Consider the following 23,175-nt stretch of genomic DNA (forward strand, 5'->3'; position numbering starts at 1 on the left):
CCAGGGTGGTGAAGCACTTCTCATTACTGTAGTCTCAGGGCTGGGTGGGCCCCTGTCAGGGACTTTCCTGGTTTAGTGTAACTCAGTCAGCTGCCCAAGTTAATGCTTCAAATCATTGCTTAAAGTCAGAAGGAACATTGTTTCATTTTGTAAATTGTCTTTTTAAATATTGAGTAGATACAAAAGAATACTGTACCGTATAAAGGAAAAGGATACAAGGAACACCCATGTACCCATCACCCAGTTTACAAAAAAGAATGTTACCATTACCTTTGGAGTGCCCCTCCCTGATCCTGTCCCATTCCCACCTCCACCTAATCACTGAATTTGGCTTTTATCATTCTCTTGCTTTTCTATTTTTTACTTTTTTTTTTTTTTTTTTGGCTGTGCCAAACCTGCTTGTGGGATTTTAGTTCCCTGACCAGGGATTGAACCTGGGCCACACCCGTGAAAGTTCTGCATCCTAACCACTGGACCGCCAGGGAATTCCCACCTCTAGCTTTTCTTTATAGTTTTACCACATGTGTTTGTATTGCTAAGCAATGTATTGTTTAATTTTGCATGTTTTTGAACTAAATAAATCATTTCGTTATTTTTCAGTGATCTAAATTTTTTCCTTAACGTATGTTCTTGAGATTAAGCCATGTTACATATAGGTGTATTTCATTTTCACTGATGAATTATGTTCCATTGTATGAGAACATATCCATTCTGTTGTTGATGGACATTTGACTTGTTTCCAGTATTTTGCTGAGACAGACAGTGATGCTGTGACCATTCCTGGGACACATGTGTACAGCCTCTCAGGGTACACCCCTGGGAGGAGGACTGGATCACAGGGTGCGTGCATCTTCAATTTGACCAAATAATACCAAATAGTTTCCAAAGTGGTTTCCGCAATTTATGCTTCAACTGACAATTCTGTTTGCGTCACATCCTCCAAACAATGATATTATCACATTAAAAAATTTTTACTAACCTGTTGGAAGGTCAGTGATACCTTATATGTTTTTTTCTTTTTTAATAAATTTATTTTGTTTATTTATTTTTGGCTGCATTGGGTCTTCGTTGCTGCACGCGGGCTTTCTCTAGTTGCAGTGAGCGGGGGCTAGTCTTCCTCGTGGTGTGTGGGCTTCTCATTGCGGTGGCTTCTCTTGTTGCGGAGCACGGGCTCTAGGCGCCCGGGCTTCAGTAGTTGTGGTGCACAGGCTTAGTTGCTCCACGGCATGTGGGATCTTCCCAGACCAGGGATCGAACCTGTGTCCCCTGCGTTGGCAGGTGGATTCTTAACCACTGCTCCATGAGGGAAGCCCCCTCGTGGTTTTGATTTGCATTTTCATGATTATTAGTGTGTTGAGCATCTTTTCATGCATTAATGGGTCATTCAGGTTTCAGCTTCTCTGAAACAATTGCTTAAATCTTTTGCTTATTTTTTTTATTGAATTGTTTGTCTTTTTATTTATATGTAGACTTTTTTTCTTGTTTTTTGTTTTGATACTAATCCTTTGTCAGTTAGTTGTGTTGTAATTATCCACTTCCAGTTTGTGGCTTGTCTTGTCACTAGCTTTTTTTTTTAATGAAAAGAAATTCTTTTTTTTTTTAAATTAATTATTTATTTGGCTGCGTTGGGTCTTTGTTGTGTTGTGTGGGCTTCTCATTGTGGTGGCTTCTCTTGTTGTGGAGCATAGGCTCTAGGTGCGCAGACTTCAGTAGTTGTGGCACGCAGGCTCAGTAGCTGTGGCTCACGGGCTTAGCTGCTCTGCCGCATGTGGGATCCTCCTGGACCAGGGCACGAACCTGTGTCCCCTGTATTGGCAGGCAGATTCTTAACCACTGCACCACCAGAGAAGTCCCCAATGAACAGAAATTCTTAATTTTAATGTCATTCATCAATTTTTTAATAGCACTTTTTGTTTCTTTTTAAGAAGTTCCTTCTTCAAGTTTATAAAGGTATTCCCCCATATATTGTCTTCCAAACATTTTATGATTTTGCCTTTTACATTAAGTTCTTTAGTCTGTTTATAATTATTTTTGTGTATGGTGTGAGATAAGGAGCTAATTTCTTTTTCCTTTTTTTTTAAATAAGCACATCAGATTGTCCCAGTACTATTTATTGAAAGAATATATCCCTTTCTTGTGGGTCTTTAATGTCACCAGTAACCATTATCATACATCAGGTGTCCACAAATATATGGGTCTATTTCTGGCCTCTTTACCATCTATTCTCTATCTGTGTGCCAGTATCACACTCTAAGTTTTCATATAATAATTCTTGGTATCTGGTAAGGCTTTGGCCCTTTGCTTTTCCATCTTCATTTTAGATTGTGCTTATCAAATTCATAAAAATTGTTGGAGTCTTTTATTAGAATTGCTTTGAATTTTATTAGAATTGAATTTATTACATATCAATTTGGATAGAGTTGACATTTTTATGATATTGATCTTCTGATCCACGAATATGATATATCTCTCAATTTACATAACTTATAAAATTCTAACATTAGTCAGTGTCTTTACACTTTACTCTCAAGCAGTTAGGACCTTAATTCACTTTAATTCCTAACACTCCCTCCTCAACTTTTATTCTATAGGTGTGTGTGTTCTTTTTCAATTTTAGAAGATGTCATTTGTTCAGTATTTGTTTAGATTTACTTATTTCTTACTACCTTAGTTGGTTCTCACTCCTTCTTGCATTTAATACTTTCATTCTGGGATCACTTTTTAGCTACCTGAAGTGTACCTTTTATAATGTGTGAATTTGGGCTGTAGTCCATTTGGGGGCCATCTAACGGTTACAGATTCTCCCAGGGAGAATTTTATACCCTTCCATTTGGTGCCAAGATTTCATATAGGCTTTTTCTGTGCCATCTTCTTTCCACTAAGATATAACCCTTTGGGGCCAGCTTTATTCTGGAGGGCCCTCCTGAGAGACCTCCCTTCTTGGCGGCAGGGGGAGAACTCGAGCTCGCTCAGTTCTGCAAATGCCCTCGCTGCCCACCCTTATAGCTCCACTTGCTCTCTGGATTCCAGCCTTTGCTTAAGTTTGTTTCATCTGTCAGTATTCCTTACTGACTTGCCAGTTCTTCGATGCATTTTAAAAGATGTCAAACAATTTCTCTTCAGTATTTGTAGCCGTTTGTAATGCGAGCCAGCCAGCGTGCCTGGTGTGCCATGCTTCCAGAAATTAAGATGCTTCAGAGTTTCAATTTTGTGTTTCATTTGGCAGCAACAAACTCTGCAGGTTAGAACTAAGACTTAGTAATGTTCACTTCTGACTTCTTTTTATAACATGTTTTGTGACACTGATTAGTATAAGGAAAGGGAGTTGGTAAGTGCCAATTAATGACAGAGAATTTGCCCTTTTGGGACAGACTAAGGACCTGGTGAACCCAGAACTCCGTGTCTGTCCACAGAAGTTTTGTCCTTGTTTAAAGTGAAAAGAGGACAGCTTGTAGAGTGTGGTGGACTTTGGCCTTGAATCTGGGCATGTCGTTGAGACCTTGGTCGGATGACAACTCCTCTAAGCCTCATTTTGCTCATCTGCACAATGGGGGTGATCATATTAATACCCTCCCAGAGGACTGTTGTGGGTATGGATGAGGTAGCATGTATATAGGAAACACTTTGCGGGCAGGTTGCCACGGCAGCTACTCCAGTTACTCCCTTAGTGGCCCCTGTTAGACGTGTGCTCTCCACCGGTCGCTGCCCTCGGGAAACAGCAAGCCTACTATTTCTCTTGGCAGTAACCTCCCCTCAAGCGTTTAGCATGGTGGGACTTATTATTAGCAAGACAGTGTTTTCTCTAGATGCAGTCCCACAGTCCCACCCACAGTCCTTTACCAGGACTCACGATTTCCTTACAGCTGGGTAATACCCCATCAGGCTGGGAAATTGTAGCCTCTGCATGGGACTGTCTGATCAGTTACTTACATCCAAGCATTAATTTGTACCTAACCAGTGAATGTATTTAGAACTTACATCGGTAGTAACAGGTCTGACCCAGTGTACCGCCTTCTGCTTCTGCTCGCTGGGGACATACACTGACCTACAGTGGAAACTCAGTCTCTTCAGTCTTCGCCAGTTTGAAACTGGAAGTGGTAACTTGTACTTATTCATATTCGATTATTAGTGAGGTTGAATGTCTTTTTTCTGTATCGAGTATATTGACCACTCATATTTCTTCTTTTGGGAATTGCCTGTTCATTTCCCTGACTCATTTTTCTGTTGGGAGATTTTTTCTTGTTGTTTAATTTTAATAACAGCTTTATTGAGACAGTCACACACCATACAATTCACCTATTTTAAGTGTACAATTCAATGGCTTTTAGTTTATTCACAGAGTTGTGCAGCCGTCACCACCAGAACATTTTCATCGTCCCCAAAAGGAGCCCACAGCCCATTAGCAGTCACTCCCCATTTACCTCTATGTCCCCCAGACCTAGGCAACCACTTTCTGTCGTGGATTTGCCTGTTCTGGGCATTTCATGTAAGTGGGGTCACGCAGCTTGTAGCCTTTTGTGGCTGGCTTCTTTCACGTAGCACAATATTTTCAAGGTTCGTTCAGGTTGTAGCACATATCAGTACTTTTCTTATTGTCAAATAATACTCTGTTGTATGGATATACCACGTTTTATTTATCCATTCATTAGTTAATAGACATTTGGGCTGTTTTGACCTTTTGACTATTATGAGTAACGCTGCTGTGAACACTTGTCTACAAGTTTTGTGTGGATGTACGTTTTCACTGTTGACTAATTTTAAAAGCCTTTTATATATCAGGACTATTAACCCTTATTTTCCATGTAGGCTGTAACATTTCCCCCAGTTTATATTTGCATTTGGGAAGTTGAGAAGATAAGGGTAGAAATGTGAATGAAACAGAACATTTAGGTTTCTGACCAGTCTTTCATACCCCTAAGAATTAAGTTTGTGTACCCTCACTTCCCCACCCTAGTCCCCATAAGCAGCCCCTTGGGGCTGGCCGGCTTCCTTACATGGCCGTGCGGGTGCTCTCTCTGTCTCTCTTTCTCTGTGTCTCTGTCTCTCAGCCTGCCTGCCCTAGAACCAGGCAGCACTTAGGGTGGTTTCCAAGTTTCTGTCAGAAGCTCGCACTTCAAAATAGCTGGCTGAAAAACTGCCAGGGTTGCAAGTCATCCATTAAAAGGCCTCATGCTGCTGCAGGTGGTGGGTGGGAGGGGCAGGAGGTCCGCAGCACTGTTTCTTCAAGGGCCAGCGCTGGGGCCTGAGCTGCTTCTAATCCTCCCAGGGCTGCTGTCCAAACACTCTCTTCTGGAGCGACACTCAGCATCTGGATTTGAGTAGCCTCACAGTTTTAAGAAATCCTTGGAAATTGAGACATTGAATTCTTGACCACTTTCTGTCCAGGCCTATCTTAAGGTTTTGAGGTCTCCTAGAACATTCCTCTAAAATATCCTCTTACGCATTTCGTTTTGCCCAGTCAAGTTTTACAGAATATTAACTTTAGTTTAATTCTATTTGGAATAGTAAATGTACGACTTGATGTTGGCTTATATAGTTCATAGATGTTCGTATACAGTTCGTAGTTGATGTTCATGTCCTATATGTTCATATTCATAGTTCATGTTCATAGTTGGAAATCTTAAGATTTCCAATATAGGGAAAGTTTTAGATGAAAAAAAAAACTCTGCTAAATGCTAGATAAATATCTCATTTTTATTGTCATTCACATGGTGTCTGTTATACTTCAAATGCATGCATTTGTAGTCTTATTAATGAAATCATTTACTCAGCATTTATTAAATCTTAACAGTAGAAGGGACCTTCACAGTTACTAATTGTAATAAGGAAACAAACCCAGAAAAAGTCAGTCACATGAAAAGCATGTGCTACCTTGAAGTCCATATACGTCCTCCTCCTAATAATTAGTATTCAACCTACTTTTTTCTTTTGCTTTGGATTCTTGATCTTAACTAATACCATGGGACAACTAATCCTTCCTTTGGACTTGTTATAGTCTATCCTCTTCCTCAATGAAAGCCTCGTTGCTCCTCCAAAATCATCATGTTCTTTGTAGAAAGAAGTTAGCGGGACTTCCCTGGTGGCGCAGTGGTTAAGAATCCACCTGCCAGCGCAGGGGATACGGGTTCAATCCCTGGTCCGGGAAGATCCCACATGCCACAGAGCAACTAAGTCCGTGCGCCACAACTACTGAGCCTGCTCTCTAGAGCCCACGAGCCACAACTACTGAAGCCTGTGCGCCTAGAGCCCACGTTGCGCAACAAGAGAAGCCACCGCAATGAGAAGCCCGCGCAGCGCAACGAAGAGCAGCCCCCGCTCTCTGCAACTAAAGCCCGCACACAGCAATGAAGACCCAACACAGCCATAAATAAATAAGTAACCTTTTAATTAAAAAAAAAGAAGGTAGCTTTTGCCTGCAAGTACAAAGCACCTCTGCCTTGCCTTATGGTTACGGTTGAGTGGAATAAGCATTGCAGTTTGCAGGGCCTTTTCCTGATCTTTTTTCAGGTTGAAGCTTTATCTGTCGTGGGTGCCTGGGTTACTGATGAGATTTTATGTCCATTTTTAGAAGATAGGGCCAGGAGGAGAGCACTGGGTTCCCCATTTTCCTGTAATAGATCGATGTTGCTGGCATTGGTTTATATGTAGTCATATAAGAATGATGATGGCCAGCGGCAGCTCTGTGAAGTGGAAACTTTTCTTATCATCTGCATTTTACAGAAAGGGAATTGAGGTGCAGAGATTTAAGTACTCTTACCCCAGGGACTTAACCAGCTTTGGCTGGATTCCAAGGCAGGGGTTTTAACCGGGTGTGGGGAGTCAGTCAGCCCCCTGAGTGTGTGTGACTCTCCCAGGAGAGGCCTTCAGTGCCTTCGAAGTGTCGGAGGGGTTCATCTGGGTCTGGAAAAGGCTACCAGCTGCTCTTCTAGGGGATTTTCCATTTTGTCCCCTTAAGGAATTTTTGCTCATCATGTTTTCCCGAGTGACACATTCTTTGTGCAAATTATCATAATTTTCCATTTCCCTTATGAGAAATTTTTCCTGTTGAGAAGTTTTCAGTCACCAAGTCTTGTAGAAAATGTCTGAAAGGTTTACGGTGAATAGAAACAAAGAAACTCTGACTTTGTGGACATTTTCTTTTTTTCTCTCTTTTTTCTTTCTTCCCTCCTTCCCTCCTTGTTTTACTTTCTCAGTTTTAATATTTTAATAGATAACATTTACAAATGGTAAAACAAAACAAACAAACAAAAAATCCAGAAAGGATACAGAGTGAAAAGTGTAAGTCCTTTCCACCCTTCCCCTGCTGCTCTGAGGGGATCCCCGTTACCACTTTCTTGTTACGTCCCTCCAGAGATGTGGGCGTTTTCTTTGAAACGTGAGTAAGAGGTAGGAATTCTCAGCCTGGGATGTGGTTTTGGACAAGCAGCATGGCCCAGCTTCTCCCAGGAAGGGTCGGATACTAAATATTAAGGGATGTTGGGGCACTCGAGGAGTAATTGTGTTGGATTCTGGGCACCAGCCAGATCCTCCTGGTGCCAGCGGGGGGTGACGTTGTCCCATTCTTCACGTCCTGAGGGTCCAGCGCTGCGGGACTTCCTGAGTTGTTTTTCTGCTTCTGCTCTTGCCCCTTCAGCCTGTTCTCCATACTCATGCAGCCAGAGTGGCCTTTCAGAAATGTGAGTCTAACCGTGGCTCTCTCTTGCTTAAACCCCTGGTGTGACTCCCATCAGCTGGGGATGAAGCTAAGTCCTGGTGTGATAGGTGTGGCCTCCAGCCTGTCCCTCCAGCTGCATTTCTCACCACTTTTTCCACTCATTTTTTAATCTCATGATGTGAAGCGTGACTGTTCTCCCCCGGCCCAGTCCCCAAGCGTGCACACCACTCTCTGTCATGCATCCAACACCATTGCTTGTGCTGATCTTTACCTGGACGCCCTTCCTGCCTTTGTTCGTGTGTTTTTAGATGTACTAAGTACCACTTCCTTCCAGGTTGGCACTCAGTGGCACCTTTCAGCTCTCATCAGTGGGTAGTGACAGTCTGGGTCTTTCTCTCCGGGGGAAGGTCCTCGAGAGTGGGTGCCCAGACAGCCTTGGCCTTACTCCCCTGGGAGCCGCCAGCTCCCAGCAGGGCACCCGCACTAGGCAGTGCTCTGCAGTTGACTTTAAAGTACTGTCCACTACCCTGTCCCCTCAGCCCACCACATGCAAAGATTGGACCCCGAATCCATCTATATTTAACTTGAGTGGGTGATTCTTCCCAGGCTTTCTGCCCTAAGTCACACAGTCACAAAGACCTGACAGCAGAAGTTTGAAGCCAGGTAGGAACAAAGTCCATGTGCTTTTTTGTCACGTTGGACTAGAGTGTGGCTACTTTGGTCTCCAACTGCCTTCCCGAGGCCTTGACCAGCTGCCTTTTCCAAAAGCAGCCATGCGATTCACTGGTAAAGGGACTTCACTGGGATAACCTGGTTTGTTTTGTTTTAATTAATTTTAATTAATTTTTCCTTGTTTGTTTCACTGTGTATCAGTCACAGACTTTGTTAGAGAAAAAATATCTAATTCTACTTTTGCCAGGATTTGTGCAATACTCCTTGTTATTTATCTTCTTTAATGCTCACAGCCATTGTGTATATGGTGGTTCTCCAATTTAACGGGTGAGCGATCCAGAACTCAGGGAAGCTTGCTTGAGCCCCCCTTGGTAATACTGGAGCCAGGATTCCAATGCATGTGCTTTGAGTCTGAGTCCATACGTCTTGTCTCTTCTTTATACAATAATCTCTCCCAGGGTGGTCCCATTCCATCTTGTGGCAAAGACTAGAATGAAGTGAAGAGATCTGTTCAACCATCTCTGCTGTTGACATCTCAACCGTAGTTGGCCAAAACAGAACTCTTGCTTTCCTCCCACTAAACCTTTGCTCCCACAATCATTCCTCACCTCAGTCAGTGGCACTGCCACTTGGCCAGGCTAAAACCTTGGCCAGGTTTCTCAGGCTAAAAATTTTGGTGTCATCCTTGCCTCCTTTCTTTTCTCACAACCCACAGCTACTTGCTCAGCCATTATGTTGGCTCCACCAAAACATATCCCTAATCTGACTGCTTCTTTCCATCTCCACCTTGGTGGAGGCCTCCTCCCTCTCTTGCTTCTTTCCTGGTGTTCCTGTGTCCACGCTTGCCCCCTTGCAGTCACTCTTCTGCTCTCAACCCTCCTAGGGCGCCCCAGCATACTTAGAACTCCAAAGCCTAACTGGCCTCTAAAACCCTGAGTGATCGCAGCCTCTCCTGCTGCCAACCTCAGCGCTTCTCATCCTCCCACTCGCTTCCTCCTTTTCAGGCACGCCAGCCCCTTTTGCCAAGGCCACACCCGTCTCAGGACCTTTGCATTTGCTCTACCTTGTACCTACTGTAACGGTCCCTGGGCTTATGGTAGCATGGCTCACTCTTATTCTGGTCTTTGCTTAAATGTCACCTCCTCAAGAGAGGTCCTCCTTGACCTTCTCTTAGGTAGTTAATAGCCTCTGCCTCGGCTTGCTTTGGTTCTCTTCACAGCACTTAGTATGTGACATTATGTATTATATTGATTTATTACCTGTCTTCCCTGCTAGGCTCAAAGTGAGAATACTGCCCCTAGGGTGAGCACAGAGTAGGCACTCATTAAATGTTTGAGAAATTCTTTGGCCTTTGTTTATATCTGTTTCTTAATTTATGGACTGAGGACCCCTAGGGGGAATGCAGTATGTATGAGTAGTTGTGCGGCTGTATCACACCACAGACCTTCTGTGTATTAGGGGAGATTTATCATTCACTTACATAGAACTGCTTCTCAAATACATATTAGTGCTGTTGTGATTATTAGATGGGAAATTCATTTTTCATAGTGGTTTTTGTCTATATTTTTTCAGTTAACAAGCACCAAAAGTACAATGATCATTTCAGAATATTTTGACCTTGAGTTGGTCCTATTCAACAAGGCCAGGAATTGGTTCTATACCAGGCCTGTACCCCAACTTGATTTGAGGGCACAGTCCTAGGGTAGGTGCTATAAACAGCTGTAAGGAAGAAACAAGAAGTCGGCCTACCCAGCAATGAGTTTATTAACCTTGGTAGGGGAGTCCACCTACCAGTATAATTTCAGGCTGTGTCCATGTGCCACCACCACTCAGGGAGTACTGGGCAGAGGGGAGCAGGGGAGACGTTGGGAGAATGATCAGACCCCATGCCAGTCCCACATGTTCTGATTTTGTCTTTTTGGTAGCAAGGCCCTTGATTTATCCCGTGTCAAGCGTCAGGAGTCCCCAGAGCAAGTACTAGCACGATGGGTTCTAAACTGGCACAGGTGCTGGGGTACAGGACACACTTTCTTCAGGGCCAGCCAGCCTTCCCGCTCAGCCACGTTCCTAGAGCAGTAGGGTCCATCGGGGGTCAGGGAAAGGGATGTCCACTCCCTCTTCAGAAGTGTGGTTAAATTTAGAGATAATACAAGTTGTATAGTTTGAAAAGCAAAGTCAATAGCACAGTTTAATTTTATATTCAGACATTATTTTTAGATTTAGAAAAAAAGTCAGTGTTTTTTATAACACAAACTTCAAAGCAAACGGTACTGAATCTTGGCAGGGAGCATTCTGTAGAAGGAAGCAGTGCTTTTTCAGGGCGGGGCCACTATTCAGGAGAAGATGAAACGTTTGGGGCTGTTGGGAAGGGCTGAGTCAGGTTTGTGTGTTTTTACAAAGTGGAAATGGACTTCTAAAAGTTGGAGAAACACAAGCTTAATATAAGAACTGTGTTTCCTGGGCAAGGAGGAAAGTTCCAGTACGGTTGGTTTTGTTGATATTTGCTTCTCTGCCACGTTGCGCTGAAAAGGGACGGGTTGTCACAGCAGGTGGCTTGGTGGAGTCGAGCAGGTAGCTTTCATGTTTGCAGGGCTGGCCTGCTGGGAACTTCCATTCCCTTGGCCTGAGCTCGTGTACGCCAGGTTGTGTACACGAGCCACCAGTATTTCTGGAAAGTCAGGAACGCTGATCCCTGTCATCGCTCTCAGGTGCCTCGAGGCCCTTGGATGGCTGTCTCCTGTCCAGGCCTGCAACTGGCACAGCATGTTCTGGGAGCTGGGAACTGTTGTTCATCAAGATTGGAGGGCATCTCCTGGTGGTAGGCCAGTTGTTTCCTGGCTAATGGTTTCCCTCTGTGCAGCAGTTTGGAAATGCATGCAGTTCAGTGCTTGCTAATAACCTGGGCGATATTTCATGTTTGACAGGTGCCCATTTGACTCTGAGATGGAGCGTTGCTCTGTGGACCCACTTAGAGCTCTGGGCAGGCGCTCCAGCCTTCAGCCAGGAGCACCCTTGGGGTTTATGGAATAGTTGTTCAATATAAAGTGCTTGCCTGACAGAGAAAATTGCTCTGAGTGGTTCTTGCCCAGTGCCCCCCGTCTCTTCATGTTAATTGGGCTCCGGGATTTTTCCAGACTGCATTTAGAAGGAATAATGGGTTGTGATTACAACATCTAAACAAGGTTCAAGTCACCAAGTAGGGTGTTTTTTTGTTTTGGTTTGGTTTTTTTTTGCGGTACGCGGGCCTCTCACTGTTGTGGCCTCTCCCGTTGCGGAGCACAGGCTCCGGACGCGCAGGCTCAGCGGCCATGGCTCACGGGCCCAGCCGCTCCACGGCATGTGGGATCTTCCCGGACCGGGACACGAACCCGTGTCCCCTGCATCGGCAGGCGGACTCTCAACCACTGCGCCACCGGGCAAGCCCACCAAGTAGTTTTTGAGTACACCCGAGGTGCCCAGCGTAAAAGGATATGTAGAAACCATCTGATGTGGTCTTTGGCCTAAAAAAATATGTAGAGTCAGCATCTCTGCTTCCTGGTAACAGTCGTTTGCTGAGTGCTTACCACATGCCAGGCACTGGGCAGGCTTTGCTAACGTTACCTAGCTTAATCCTGTAAAGAATGTGGGAAGTAGTCCCCCTGGCTCCACTATGCCAGAGGAGAGCTTTGCTGTAGGTCACCTGCAGGTGTGGTAGGAGGCAGGACCTGGAGGTGAGCCTACTTGGCTTTGGCCCCAGAGGCTCTGCTGCCTCCGTGGTGCCGAGCTGCCTCTCAAGTCCTAACTGTTGGAGGCAGCAGGGCGGAGCTTGGGGCCTGGTGTAGCCATGCTCTTAGTTTTTAGGTGATTGGACTGTGCCACACGTGGTGCCGTGCTGCTTGGCGTGTTGAAGACCCTCCATAAATGCCATTTTGTTGTTGCTGTGGGGATCTGGGATTCAGGTTTTGTTGAATTGAGCAGAGTGGATTTCACGACCCAGGGAGAAACTTTTCTCACGGCAGCAGTCTGTGTGCGGATGTTTTGGATCCGAAAGACAAATGAGATGGATTGTGTTTTCTCCGGCGCTCCACCCCCCGTCACTCCTGTCCGCCTTTGCGGCTCTTTCCCCTCCTCAGGGCAGCCCTGGCCAGAGCGTCTGGGAACATGGTTGGAAACATCCCATCTCTGCACGGATTGAGTGTGGCACTTTTACCTCACTTTTTTCTTATTACAAATTTTGTTAAATTTTGAAAAATGTTCCCGTATAAAAGTATATGAAATGCACATATTTAACTAATAAACCTAGTGTATCCAAATGAAGAAATAGAGCGCCCCCAGTGTCTCAGAGGACCCTCCCGTCCAGAGAGAACTGTTGCCCTCAAATGGTTTGTCAGTCATCCCCTTTGCTTTTTACAGTTTTACCATCTGTATCAGTTATCTCTTGCTGTAAGCAAACCACCTCGAAACTTAGTGTCTTTAACCATCAGCAGTTTATTATTTCTCCCCATTTTGTAGGTCGACTGGGCAGTTGTTTTTGTTCTACAAGGTGTTGAGGTCACTCGCGTGCCAGTATTCAGCCGGTGGCTGGGCTGGAGCCCTGGTGCTGTCAGCTGGGGCATCTCGGCTCTTCTTCAGGGGGCCCGTGCACATTGGTGTCTCCTCCAGGGCCCCTCCATGTGTCCTCTCCCCCGCAACAGGAGCGCCCGGCCATCACTGCAGTGGAGTGGCCGGGTTCCAAGAAAGCAAAGCAGAATCTTCCAGACCTCTTAAGGGCCAGGCCTGGAACTGGCACAGAGTCACTGCATCCTGCTGGTCAGAGTCATCCCAGGGCCGCCCGGGTTCAGCTGGAGTCTCACGGCAGGTGTGGTCGGATGGAAGGGATTGTTGGCGGCCATCCTCAGAGACTGAGCCCACGGTGCCCGCACATCCATGTCCGGGTTGCCTCTTTGCATCCACACTGCAGGGCTTCCCCAGGTCCCTCATGTTTTCATTCCCAAATGAATTCCTTGTGAGGCTGGCCAGGGCTTGTGTCCAGCTAGGCTGCTTGTCCTCAGGGGAGCATCCCACCTCTGACACCGAGGTCTGCCCCGTCAGTCAGGGATATGGACCGAGCAGACGGCAGTGTCATGGAAGGTGCCCGCTCGCAGGCCGGAGTTGGTCGGAAACACGAGGGCTTTGGGCTCGATGGGCTCTGCGGTCTAGTTCTGTGTGAGTTTTCTGTTGTGCTATGTTTTGGGGGTCTTTCTTAGAAGGAGCTTTAACTAAGGCCCACACGTAGCACCCTTGAAGCAAGATGAAACGAGGAGGAGGGGACCCCACTCTCGTGCTTAGCGGAGGGCACCGCACACCGCGGGCGGGCCGGCAGAACCGCACTTGATCCCCGCCACGGGTCATGAGCAGCGGGCTGGCTGCTGATCTTGTTACTGTATTCAGGTCTCCTCAGACAACGCTCCCTCCTTGCGTGCACTCGGGACGCGGCTCCCACATCGCCGCCCGCCCCTGGGGCCCGCATGTCCCTCTGTGTGGCCCAGGCAGGTGCATCCTGCCCCACGCGCTCACCTCTTTTCCTGGTCCCCTCTAAGCTTGGCCAGATCCTGGTGGGTTCCTTTCACTGTAGAGTGTAAAAGAGGAGACAGTCAGAGGACTGCATGCTCATTCTAGAACAACAGTTCACCTAGGTTTGGAGGTGGGGCACGGCCTGCTTCTAGCTCAGCCCCTCTGAGGGGAGGACCGAGCCGGCTGGCCCCTCACCGGCTCACCGCACCGTCTTGGGGAGAAGAGAGGGGCTGTTGGAGCTTTGTAGCAGGCAGGCAGCTGGGGGAGGTGAGTGGGTGAGCACCGGACGACAGCCTGGGGGCTCTGAGCTCCACTGCCCCGGGGGACTGTGCGATTATAACATCCACGGTGCTGCTGACAAGTGACACCATTTAGCACTCGGCAAGCCCCCCAAGGGCCCTCACACCCCCTGGGGGGGCCGGTCACAAGATGGGGCTTGTGAGTGCATGTTTTAGCGCTGTTTATCTGTTTGTGGGATGGCCTGTTTTTCCCTTCTCCCTTCCTTCTAGTTCCTCTCCCTACTTGCCCCATCCTTCCCTGCTTCCTCCTTCCCTTTTATCCCCGTGTGTTTTCTCTCTCGTCCATTTCTTTCTTTGGTTTTGTCAGAACAGATGTTTCTCTCGTTGGAATAGCTCTGGAGGCTTCAGAGGGATTCCAGAAGCCTCTGGTGTTCTCCCGACACCCACATTTGGGGAGGAGCCCACTTCTGGGCGGGCATCTCGCATCAGAACACTGCAGTTAGCTTTGGGTGGAAAACATTACTCGTGGCGCGCAGCTGCTCCCCCATGTTTGGGGGGGGAGGGGCTGGGGTGCTGGGCCACCGCCCACCCTCTCGCAGGGACCTGTACCAGCCCTCTCCCAAGGCCTCTGGAAGTGAGTGCGCCCCGTCCTGATGTGTCGTCCCCCCTCCCCCCCCAGGGCTCCTCTCAGCCTTCGTCCCAGGCAAGGCCAGTAACCACCTGACCTTGGAGCTGGTAGGTCCCTTCCACCCTGTTGGCCAGGAGTCTTTTCTCATGTTTGTCTTCCCAGCAAGTCAGATCGCTTTCTGGCTGGAGGGTTCTGTTCTCGGCAGGCTCCAGCCCAGGGGCCTGGGAACAACTCTGTACCTGGCGGTGGCGGGGGGTGGGGGTGGGTGCACAGGGCATGGGTGCTCAGCCAGTGCTCCCCAGTTGTTCCTGAGCCTGGGAGGTTCTTCCTCCCAGTTCAGTTCCTGGGTTGGCTCCTGGTGAAGGTGAGGGAGCCAGGCCCATTGCCAGGAGGGAAGAGTTTGGATCTGATTGGGAAGTTCTGAAGGGGATTATTCTGCAGCTGATTGAGAAGGCACCTGTGGGCCCTGGTGGCCCCTCCCTTTCTGCACTTGGAGGGTATTTCACCTGAGGACAAAGAGGGTGAACTGGTGATGGGAGCTCAGGGGCTGCCCATGCACACGTGCACACGTTTGTCTGCTCACGTGGCTTTTTCCACAGCAGAGAGAAGACAGCTCAGGTCGGTTTGGCCCAGGCCTCTCCTTGCCACCTGCCTTTGGTTCCATTTACACCTTGCCTGTGTGTACCCCCTTTAGGTCCTAGGCCTAAGTGCCCAGCCTGCCTGTTTAACCCTACAGGCTGTACACTGGCTCTTTTCCATGTCCTCCAAAACTTCTCTGTTTTAGCTTTGACCTGTTCAGGAACAGAACAGCCGAACTTCTCCCTTGTATCCCTCGAGGTCACGAATGAGAACTTGCTTTTTCTAGGAACTGAAGACCTAGAGGAGGATGCCTTCATGGGGTGTCCTGGTCAGTAGCAGCCTTTGCTCCGGCAGCTCTGTGCTGTGCCGGCTGGTTTGTAACCGAGCAGGTGGTTCAGCAGACGCAGCGGGCCCAGCCGCCTTGCGCCTGACCTCTTGACTCCAGGGCTGGCTTCCGGCTCTCCCCTGCTTATACAAGAGCTTGCGCCTCAGCCACTTATGATCTGAGCGGTCCAAGAAACCGTGCCTCTGGCTGGGAGCTTGTGTGTGGAGGCTGGGACCAAAGGACAGTCCTGGGGACGTTGGAGGGAGACAAGTCTCCAGCAGCAGCAACTCTGAACTCATGACTCAGGGGCTGGCACCCCATAGCACACAGCCTGTTGCCACTGCCTGTCCCCTCTTACTTGATGGAGCCCTACCCACCTACTCGGTGACTTCTCCCAGTTCAGCAAATACACCCTTCCACTTGTGAAAAGTTTCCAGACACCATGGGTGGGTGGGCTTTGCATCCTTCAAAGCCGATCTGTGCTGGCTAAGCTACGTGGGCGGGGGCGTGGCTTTCGTTATGTCTCATCACAGCCAGACAGCCATACATGGTCACTGCAGCTCCGCAGCGTGGTGACTCAGCCCCGAGAGGCTGATGTAACAGGGGAACAGCCGGAGCCAGTGAGTGGCTGTTGAAACCTGGAGGCCGAGAGCCTCCCAGGGTCATGCTCACCTGCCCAGAAACCACCTGGGGCAGCTCTGAGCAGACCCAGGCCTCAGAGGAAAAGTTCTAGAAGAACTGGAAGAGAAACCACTGCCACTTATCAGATTCCAGGCCAAGGCGTGACAGCCCAGCCTGGTTGGATCTATGTAATGTGGTTCCAGGAGTGGGCACTGACGTTTACTTAGAAATTGGTTCTTTCTTGAAAGGAGAGTCTGCTGCTTTTCCCTAGAAAATGCCGATCCTGAGACTGGCTCTGGTGTGGTGTTGAGGGGGAGGGGAGAGCCGTTTTAGATGCTTAACTTAGGCCTGGCTTGTGCAGTTCAGGATGATTCGGCACCAGGCCATGGAGTTTTTGTGAGCATTTTTACTTGAGACAGTTGTGAAATTTCCAGGCAGCAAGTGAGGCCTTTGACAGAGAAACTGCAGCCAGGCCAGCAACTCCAGGCCTCAGGGTCAGAGTTCATTCTTTCTCGAGGGACAGCCTAGAGAGGTTTCTGGACGCAGAAGGCTCACCAGCTCTCGTGTAGTTCCCTGAGCCCATGAATCAGAGGTTGGGGAAGTGGGGGAGAGAGATGGATCCTCACCCCCGAGGGCCAGGCTTTGCCGAGGACAAGGGAACCTGCACAGACCCCTGTGGATGCAGCGGGAGAGGGGCTGATTCCTGAAATGCTGGATGATGAAACATCTGCCTTCCCAAGCGCATATTTCACCTGTACGTGACGAACTGAGAAAAATAAGAACAAAATAGAAAGGTTTTCATGAAGCCAGATCTATCCAGTCGAGAAAGATCTGTCTTTTAGTCTAAGATTATGTCATGCATTCTTTTTGTAATAAAAAAGTTAAGCGACCGTGTCTTTTTCTTTTTTTGAAATGCTGACAGTAATCAGTGTTTTGTGTGTGCTTGGTTTTTGATTTTTTAATGTCATTACCTGGCAAGGCACAAAGGTGGCTATTTTGTGTTGGTCCCTCCATGCTTCTTGCGTTTTGGAACTTTCCTGACCAGTTAGCACAGGAATCTAGAAGCCACCCCCCGTCGGTCTGGGCCTGCAGAGGCACCTGCCCTGTGTGGATTTGGTTTCACCCTCCCACCCATCCCCCTGCTTCTCACCTGGGAGTGCTGGGATTGCTGTTGGGGCTGGTTGGCGTCCTCCCTCGTGCTAACTCGAGGGCTCTGTGGCTTTCCCCAGCCATGGATTTTCCCCAGCACAGCCAGCATGTCTTGGAGCAGCTGAACCAGCAGCGGCAACTGGGGCTTTTGTGTGACTGCACTTTTGTGGTGGATGGTGTTGACTTTAAGGCTCATAAAGCAGTGCTGGCGGCCTGCAGCGAGTACTTCAAGATGCTCTTCGTGGACCAGAAGGATGTGGTGCACCTGGACATCAGTAACGCGGCAGGTACCCCACTGGGTCCAGGGCCGAGCTTGTGGCGGGCCCCGTGCCACGTGAGGCCCTCCTTTGAGCAGCACCTTCCAGCTGTGGGGTGCGCCAGACCTCCCACACAAGACTCGGCCATGAGTGCGTGGGTACCAAGTTCTTACCACATTTGTGGGGCCTCTTTTGACTGGGAGTGGGGTGGTAAGGGGAGAGCTGGCAGGAAGGGCTCATGATAAGCTCCGGAGTGAACACAGGACAAGCTCGTCAGGAGGGACAGAGAGCAGGAGGGCTCTGAGCCCTGGTCCCTTTCCATTGCTGAGTCAGTCCTCAACCCCCTACCCCAGTGCTCACCTTGATGGGAACGGCAAGGGTTAGGATGGGGAGGGGTGTCAGGAAGGTCCTGGGATTGAGGAAGGAACTAACTGTCCTAGGTTCAGGTTCCCAACCCAGAATGACGTGCCATGCCGCCAGAAGTTCGGGCAAGGTGTCGTTCCCCCATTTTACACATGCGGAAACTGAGGCCCAGAGAGGTCAGGTGACTGGCCTGGAGGTCAGGTAGAGAGTTTGTGGCAGAGCCCTGATGAAAGCCAGTGGTGAGAGGCTCTGTCCTCTGGTGGTGAAGTGCAGTGGATGGGCAGAGAGTGTTCAGGGTGGGCACTCACACCCTCCGCCCTCTATGGGTGTGCTGCTTTTTGGAGGCTGTTGTCTGGGTTGAGAATCTCCAGGTTGCCCGCCTCTCCACTGGCACGGGAGATGGGGAGACAGTGGGCTGCCACTGCCCCGCTGCTTTTCACAAATCCCTGGATCCTGCCACGGAGTGGGGCAGCTGGACAGGCTGCTGGGGCCAGGCCTCGAGGTGGGTCCGTGATGGCTGTCTGTGTCCTTGGCAGGCCTGGGGCAGGTGCTGGAGTTTATGTACACGGCCAAGCTGAGCCTGAGCTCTGAGAACGTGGACGATGTGCTGGCTGTGGCCAGCTTCCTGCAGATGCAGGACATCATCACGGCCTGCCATGCCCTCAAGTCACTGGCTGAGCCGGCTGCCAGCCCTGGGGAGAGTATGGAGTCCTCGGCCTTGGAAGGTAAGATTCTTGGCAGGCTGTTGCTGAGCAGGTGGCTTCTGATGGGAGCTCTGCCCCCGCCTCTCTGTGTCACCTCTTTGGCCTCACCTGTGTTGTGGGGAGCTCGTGAGGAGCAGCTGCAGTGAAGTCTGAGAACGCCTCTCAGAGGGGCCCCGTCTGCCCTCCCTGACTGAGGGCACCGGCAGCCATGCCTGGCTCAAGGCCTTTGCACAGGACTTTCCTCTTCCGGCAGGTCTCCTCTCCCACACGCTTACTCCTGCTCCCCTTAGTGCCTCAGGAAGGCCCCTTGCGGCCCAGTGTGGGCCACGTGCCTTGTGGCACACTTTCAGAGAACCACGCTCCTCTCCTTGTAAGCACCCATCTCTGCTCAGAGTCATTTCACGTGTGACAACTGTCTCCCCGACCAGTCTGCAAGCCCCGTGGGAGCAGCAACCGTGACTGTTGTACCCCAGGCCCGGCGGCAGCCTGGTGTGATGTCGGTGCCTGTGAATAATCTGTTGAATGAGCAAGCCAACAAGCCGCTCCTTAGACGTATCCCCAGGGAGGTTTGGAAGAGCTGCCAGCTCTGGGCCACCTCACCCCGCCAAGTGGTGGACACTTGATGGGAAATGGCAGGTCTGTCCTGTTCCACCTCCAGTGGGGGACAAGAGGGCCAAAGAAGAGAAGACGGCTGCCACTACACTGAGCGAGCTGGACCTGGCCAGAAGCAGTCCACCCGCGGGCCTGGGCAGGGAGCCCAAAGAGGAGCGAGGCGGCCAGGCCGAGAGCGCGGCCAGCGGTGAGTTGTGATGCTGAGGACCTGGCTGACTGTCCATCACCTGCCAGCAGTGTGGGCTCCAGCGCAGTGAGCAGCTTTCTCAGGAGGCTCCTGGGGGAGGGAGGCACAGGCAACTGCATCCCTTGAGCTCAGGTTACCCAAAACCACCGGTTATTTTTTCTGGGGCATCTGTTGAAGCTAGAGCAGAGGCTCAAGCAGCCCGAGCTTGGATGTGCTCCCCCCACCCCTGGGGCCATAGCCGCTTCCAGGGGTCTGGTCCAGGAGAGCCGACCAGCCCCTGGACAGAGGGTGCCAGTCCAGCCCCGGATGCCCCCACACCCCTACCCCAGGTGCAGAGCAGACGGAGAAGGCCGATGCCCCCCGGGAGCCTGTGGAGCTCAAGCCGGACCCCACGAGTGGCATGGCTGCTGCTGAGGCCGAGGCTGCCTTGTCGGAGAGCTCAGAGCAAGGTACCCTCTGCCAGCTGGGACGCCCTCCCTCACGCAAGCGTCCCCACTCACACGTCTCACACACACACACACACACACACACACACACACACACACACACCCCTTCCGCCAGCTCTCTTCCTCCCTTAGCTGATCTCACTGTGAGTCAGTCTTTCACATCAGCTTTTGGGCCGACATCTTTCCTCATTCTTGAATTTTGACATCAGTTTCTTGGTTGTACACCCTGGCCATGCTTCCCTTTAGCACAGAAGTGTCCTTGTCGCAGTACTGGCCCTGCTGTTTTTCCCTGGGCTGAGCACCGTGGCGGAACCTGGCTGCCCATGGCACCCACCCCAGCCCCCGCCCCCGGTGCTTGTTGGCTGACGGTACCCTTCCCACCTGTGTCGCCAAATATGGGGCCCCCGGTGGACTGAGGCCCATCTGCGTCCTCCAAGCAGCAACTGTCCCGGTCATTGGTCTCCCCTGGGCTTGCCCTGGCGGTGCTGGGGACCATTTATCGGCGGGTCCCAGACATTGCCCTGCCCCTGCGAGGCGCCCACGCAGAGAGGGTGTGTGCAGAGATGAGCCGTGCCCAGGCCTCACTTGGCCAGTTGCCAGGTCGGCTTCCTCAGCGTCTGCCCCTCTTGTGGCAGAAATGGAGGTGGAGCCAGCCAGGAAGGGAGAAGAACGAGAGGAGGAGGGCGCCGTGCCCGCGGTGGTCAAGGAGGAGGGGCCGCCGCTGGAAAAGGGCGAGGCCCCCGAGGAGAGCGAGGAGTCGGCCAGCACGGACTCGGGCCAGGAGCTCGGCGCGGAGGCGCGGGGCCTGCGCTCGGGCACCTACGGCGACCGCACGGAGTCCAAGGCGTACGGCTCCGTCATCCACAAGTGCGAGGTGCGCCTTGGGCAGTGGCGGCCCCACCCCGGCCCCCCGCCCGGCGTCGCCCCTGACACCCCGCCCCCTGTGCCCGCAGGACTGTGGGAAGGAGTTCACGCACACGGGCAACTTCAAGCGGCACATCCGCATCCACACGGGCGAGAAGCCCTTCTCGTGCCGGGAGTGTAGCAAGGCCTTCTCCGACCCGGCCGCCTGCAAGGCCCACGAGAAGACCCACAGGTAGGCCCAGCGGCCGCCCCCCATGCCCGCCCACCCGCCCCGGCCCCGCGAGCCCTGCGAGCCTCCTGTCCCCGTGTTCTGCCGCCAGCCCGCTGAAGCCATACGGCTGCGAGGAGTGCGGCAAGAGCTACCGGCTCATCAGCCTGCTGAACCTGCACAAGAAGCGGCACTCAGGCGAGGCGCGCTACCGCTGCGAGGACTGTGGCAAGCTCTTCACCACGTCGGGCAACCTCAAGCGGCACCAGCTGGTGCACAGCGGCGAGAAGCCTTACCAGTGCGACTACTGCGGCCGCTCTTTCTCCGACCCCACGTCCAAGATGCGCCACCTGGAGACGCACGACACCGACAAGGAGCACAAGTGCCCTCACTGCGACAAGAAGTTCAACCAGGTGGGGGGAGCCGGCCCCGGGCCCCTGTGCTCCGGCGGCTTCCGTCTCGGGGGCCCGGGGTGCCTAGCGGGGAAGTAGGTGGTGGTGGCTGAGCAGAAAATGATCCTGCCGGGTGGAGCTCTTGACTGCTCTGCCGAGCAAACTGGGAAGGCAGGCCTGGGGGGCGGGCGCGGGCCAGGAAGAACTGAGGGGGGTGGTGTTCCCATTTCCCCCGGCCTTGAGGAAAGGGGGAGCCCCGCACAGGCCCCCGGGAGGACCGAGAATCGGTGGTTCCCTGCCGTCTGACCCCCTGCCTGGGCGCAGGTGGGGAACCTGAAGGCCCACCTGAAGATCCACATCGCCGACGGGCCCCTCAAGTGCCGGGAGTGTGGGAAGCAGTTCACCACCTCAGGTAGGGCCCGGCTGGCCCCGCCCCCGGCCCCGCCCCCGGCCCCGGGCGCCAGTGCCAGGCCCACCCTCGGTCTCGCCACAGGGAACCTGAAGCGGCACCTTCGGATTCACAGTGGTGAGAAGCCCTACGTGTGCGTCCACTGCCAGCGGCAGTTCGCTGACCCCGGCGCCCTGCAGCGGCACGTCCGCATCCACACGGGTGGGTGAGCGGCCCGGCGGCGCCCGGGTGCGGGCACAAGGGAGGAGAGCAGGCGCCGACACCTTCCCGTCCCCTGCCTCCGTCCCCAGGTGAGAAGCCATGCCAGTGCGTGATGTGCGGCAAAGCCTTCACCCAGGCCAGCTCCCTCATCGCCCACGTGCGCCAGCACACCGGGGAGAAGCCTTACGTCTGCGAGCGTTGCGGAAAGAGGTCCTGCCCTTCCGGCCCCCGGCCGGCGTCCTGTGGGGTCCTGGCACTCGGCTGGGTGGAGGGGGTCAGAGAATAAGCCCAGGGCTCGGTCGGTAGCCGGGCAGACTGCTCCGGCGCAGGTCCCGGCGTCCTCTCGGATCTAGACCCTGAGGTGGGAGGCCCCAGCCCAGCACCCCCGGCCCAGGCCTGGGCGGTTCTGTGTAAGCCTTTCCTTCTGGCCCTGCAGATTTGTCCAGTCTAGCCAGCTGGCCAATCACATCCGCCACCATGACAACATCCGTCCTCACAAGTGCAGCGTGTGCAGCAAGGCCTTCGTGAACGTGGGGGACCTGTCCAAGCATATCATTATCCACACTGGTGAGTGCGTGCCACCCGCCTCTCTGTCCCAAGCCCTGGCTCTGGGGCGCGTGGTGGGGTGGGAGGCACCCCGGACCCCAGCCCTCGGTGCCGGCACTTGCTGAAGGCGGCCTTGAAAGCAGTTTAACTCCAAGGAGGGCCCCATTTTTTCAGAGCTTCTGGAAGGTGCAGGGGCCACTGGAAGCTTCCCTGTGCCTCAGGTGGCCGCCCCAGAGCGCTTCCTGCTGGAAGAGACAGGGCTGCGGGGGAAGCTGGAGGCCACTGAGGTCCTACCCCCCCCCGCACCCCCCCCCAATGGCAGGAGAGAACCTTGCCTCCCCCCCCAGGAGAGAAGCCTTACCTGTGTGACAAGTGCGGTCGCGGCTTCAACCGGGTGGACAACCTTCGTTCCCATGTGAAGACTGTGCACCAGGGCAAGGCAGGCATCAAAATCCTGGAGCCAGAGGAGGGCGGTGAGGTCAGCGTGGTCACCGTCGATGACATGGTCACGCTGGCCACTGAGGCACTGGCGGCAACAGCCGTCACTCAGCTCACAGGTGCGGACCGTCACTCAGCTCCCAGGGCAG

At 51.9% G+C, this 23,175-nt stretch overlaps 1 protein-coding gene across 11 annotated transcripts in view; it reads left to right on the forward strand.

Annotated features, from left to right (window-relative positions):
* ZBTB17 (zinc finger and BTB domain containing 17) overlaps positions 1-23,175 on the forward strand; it is a 30,241-nt gene that overhangs the window by 6,426 nt on the left and 640 nt on the right. For 2 of the 11 annotated variants that reach the window (XM_004272437.3, XM_033433031.2), the window contains 12 exons: positions 17,480-17,686; positions 18,556-18,744; positions 19,382-19,522; positions 19,852-19,971; positions 20,604-20,842; positions 20,922-21,064; positions 21,153-21,453; positions 21,757-21,844; positions 21,926-22,042; positions 22,132-22,252; positions 22,479-22,609; positions 22,936-23,145. In XM_004272437.3, the coding sequence (XP_004272485.1) occupies positions 17,482-17,686; positions 18,556-18,744; positions 19,382-19,522; positions 19,852-19,971; positions 20,604-20,842; positions 20,922-21,064; positions 21,153-21,453; positions 21,757-21,844; positions 21,926-22,042; positions 22,132-22,252; positions 22,479-22,609; positions 22,936-23,145 (2,005 nt within the window). In that variant the 5' untranslated portion in view covers positions 17,480-17,481. The other 9 variants (XM_033433036.2, XM_033433037.2, XM_033433035.2 and 6 more) reach the window with 9 other exon arrangements.

The sequence above is a fragment of the Orcinus orca genome, chromosome 1 (assembly GCF_937001465.1).
Source record: "Orcinus orca chromosome 1, mOrcOrc1.1, whole genome shotgun sequence".
NCBI classification, from domain to species: Eukaryota; Metazoa; Chordata; class Mammalia; order Artiodactyla; family Delphinidae; genus Orcinus; species Orcinus orca.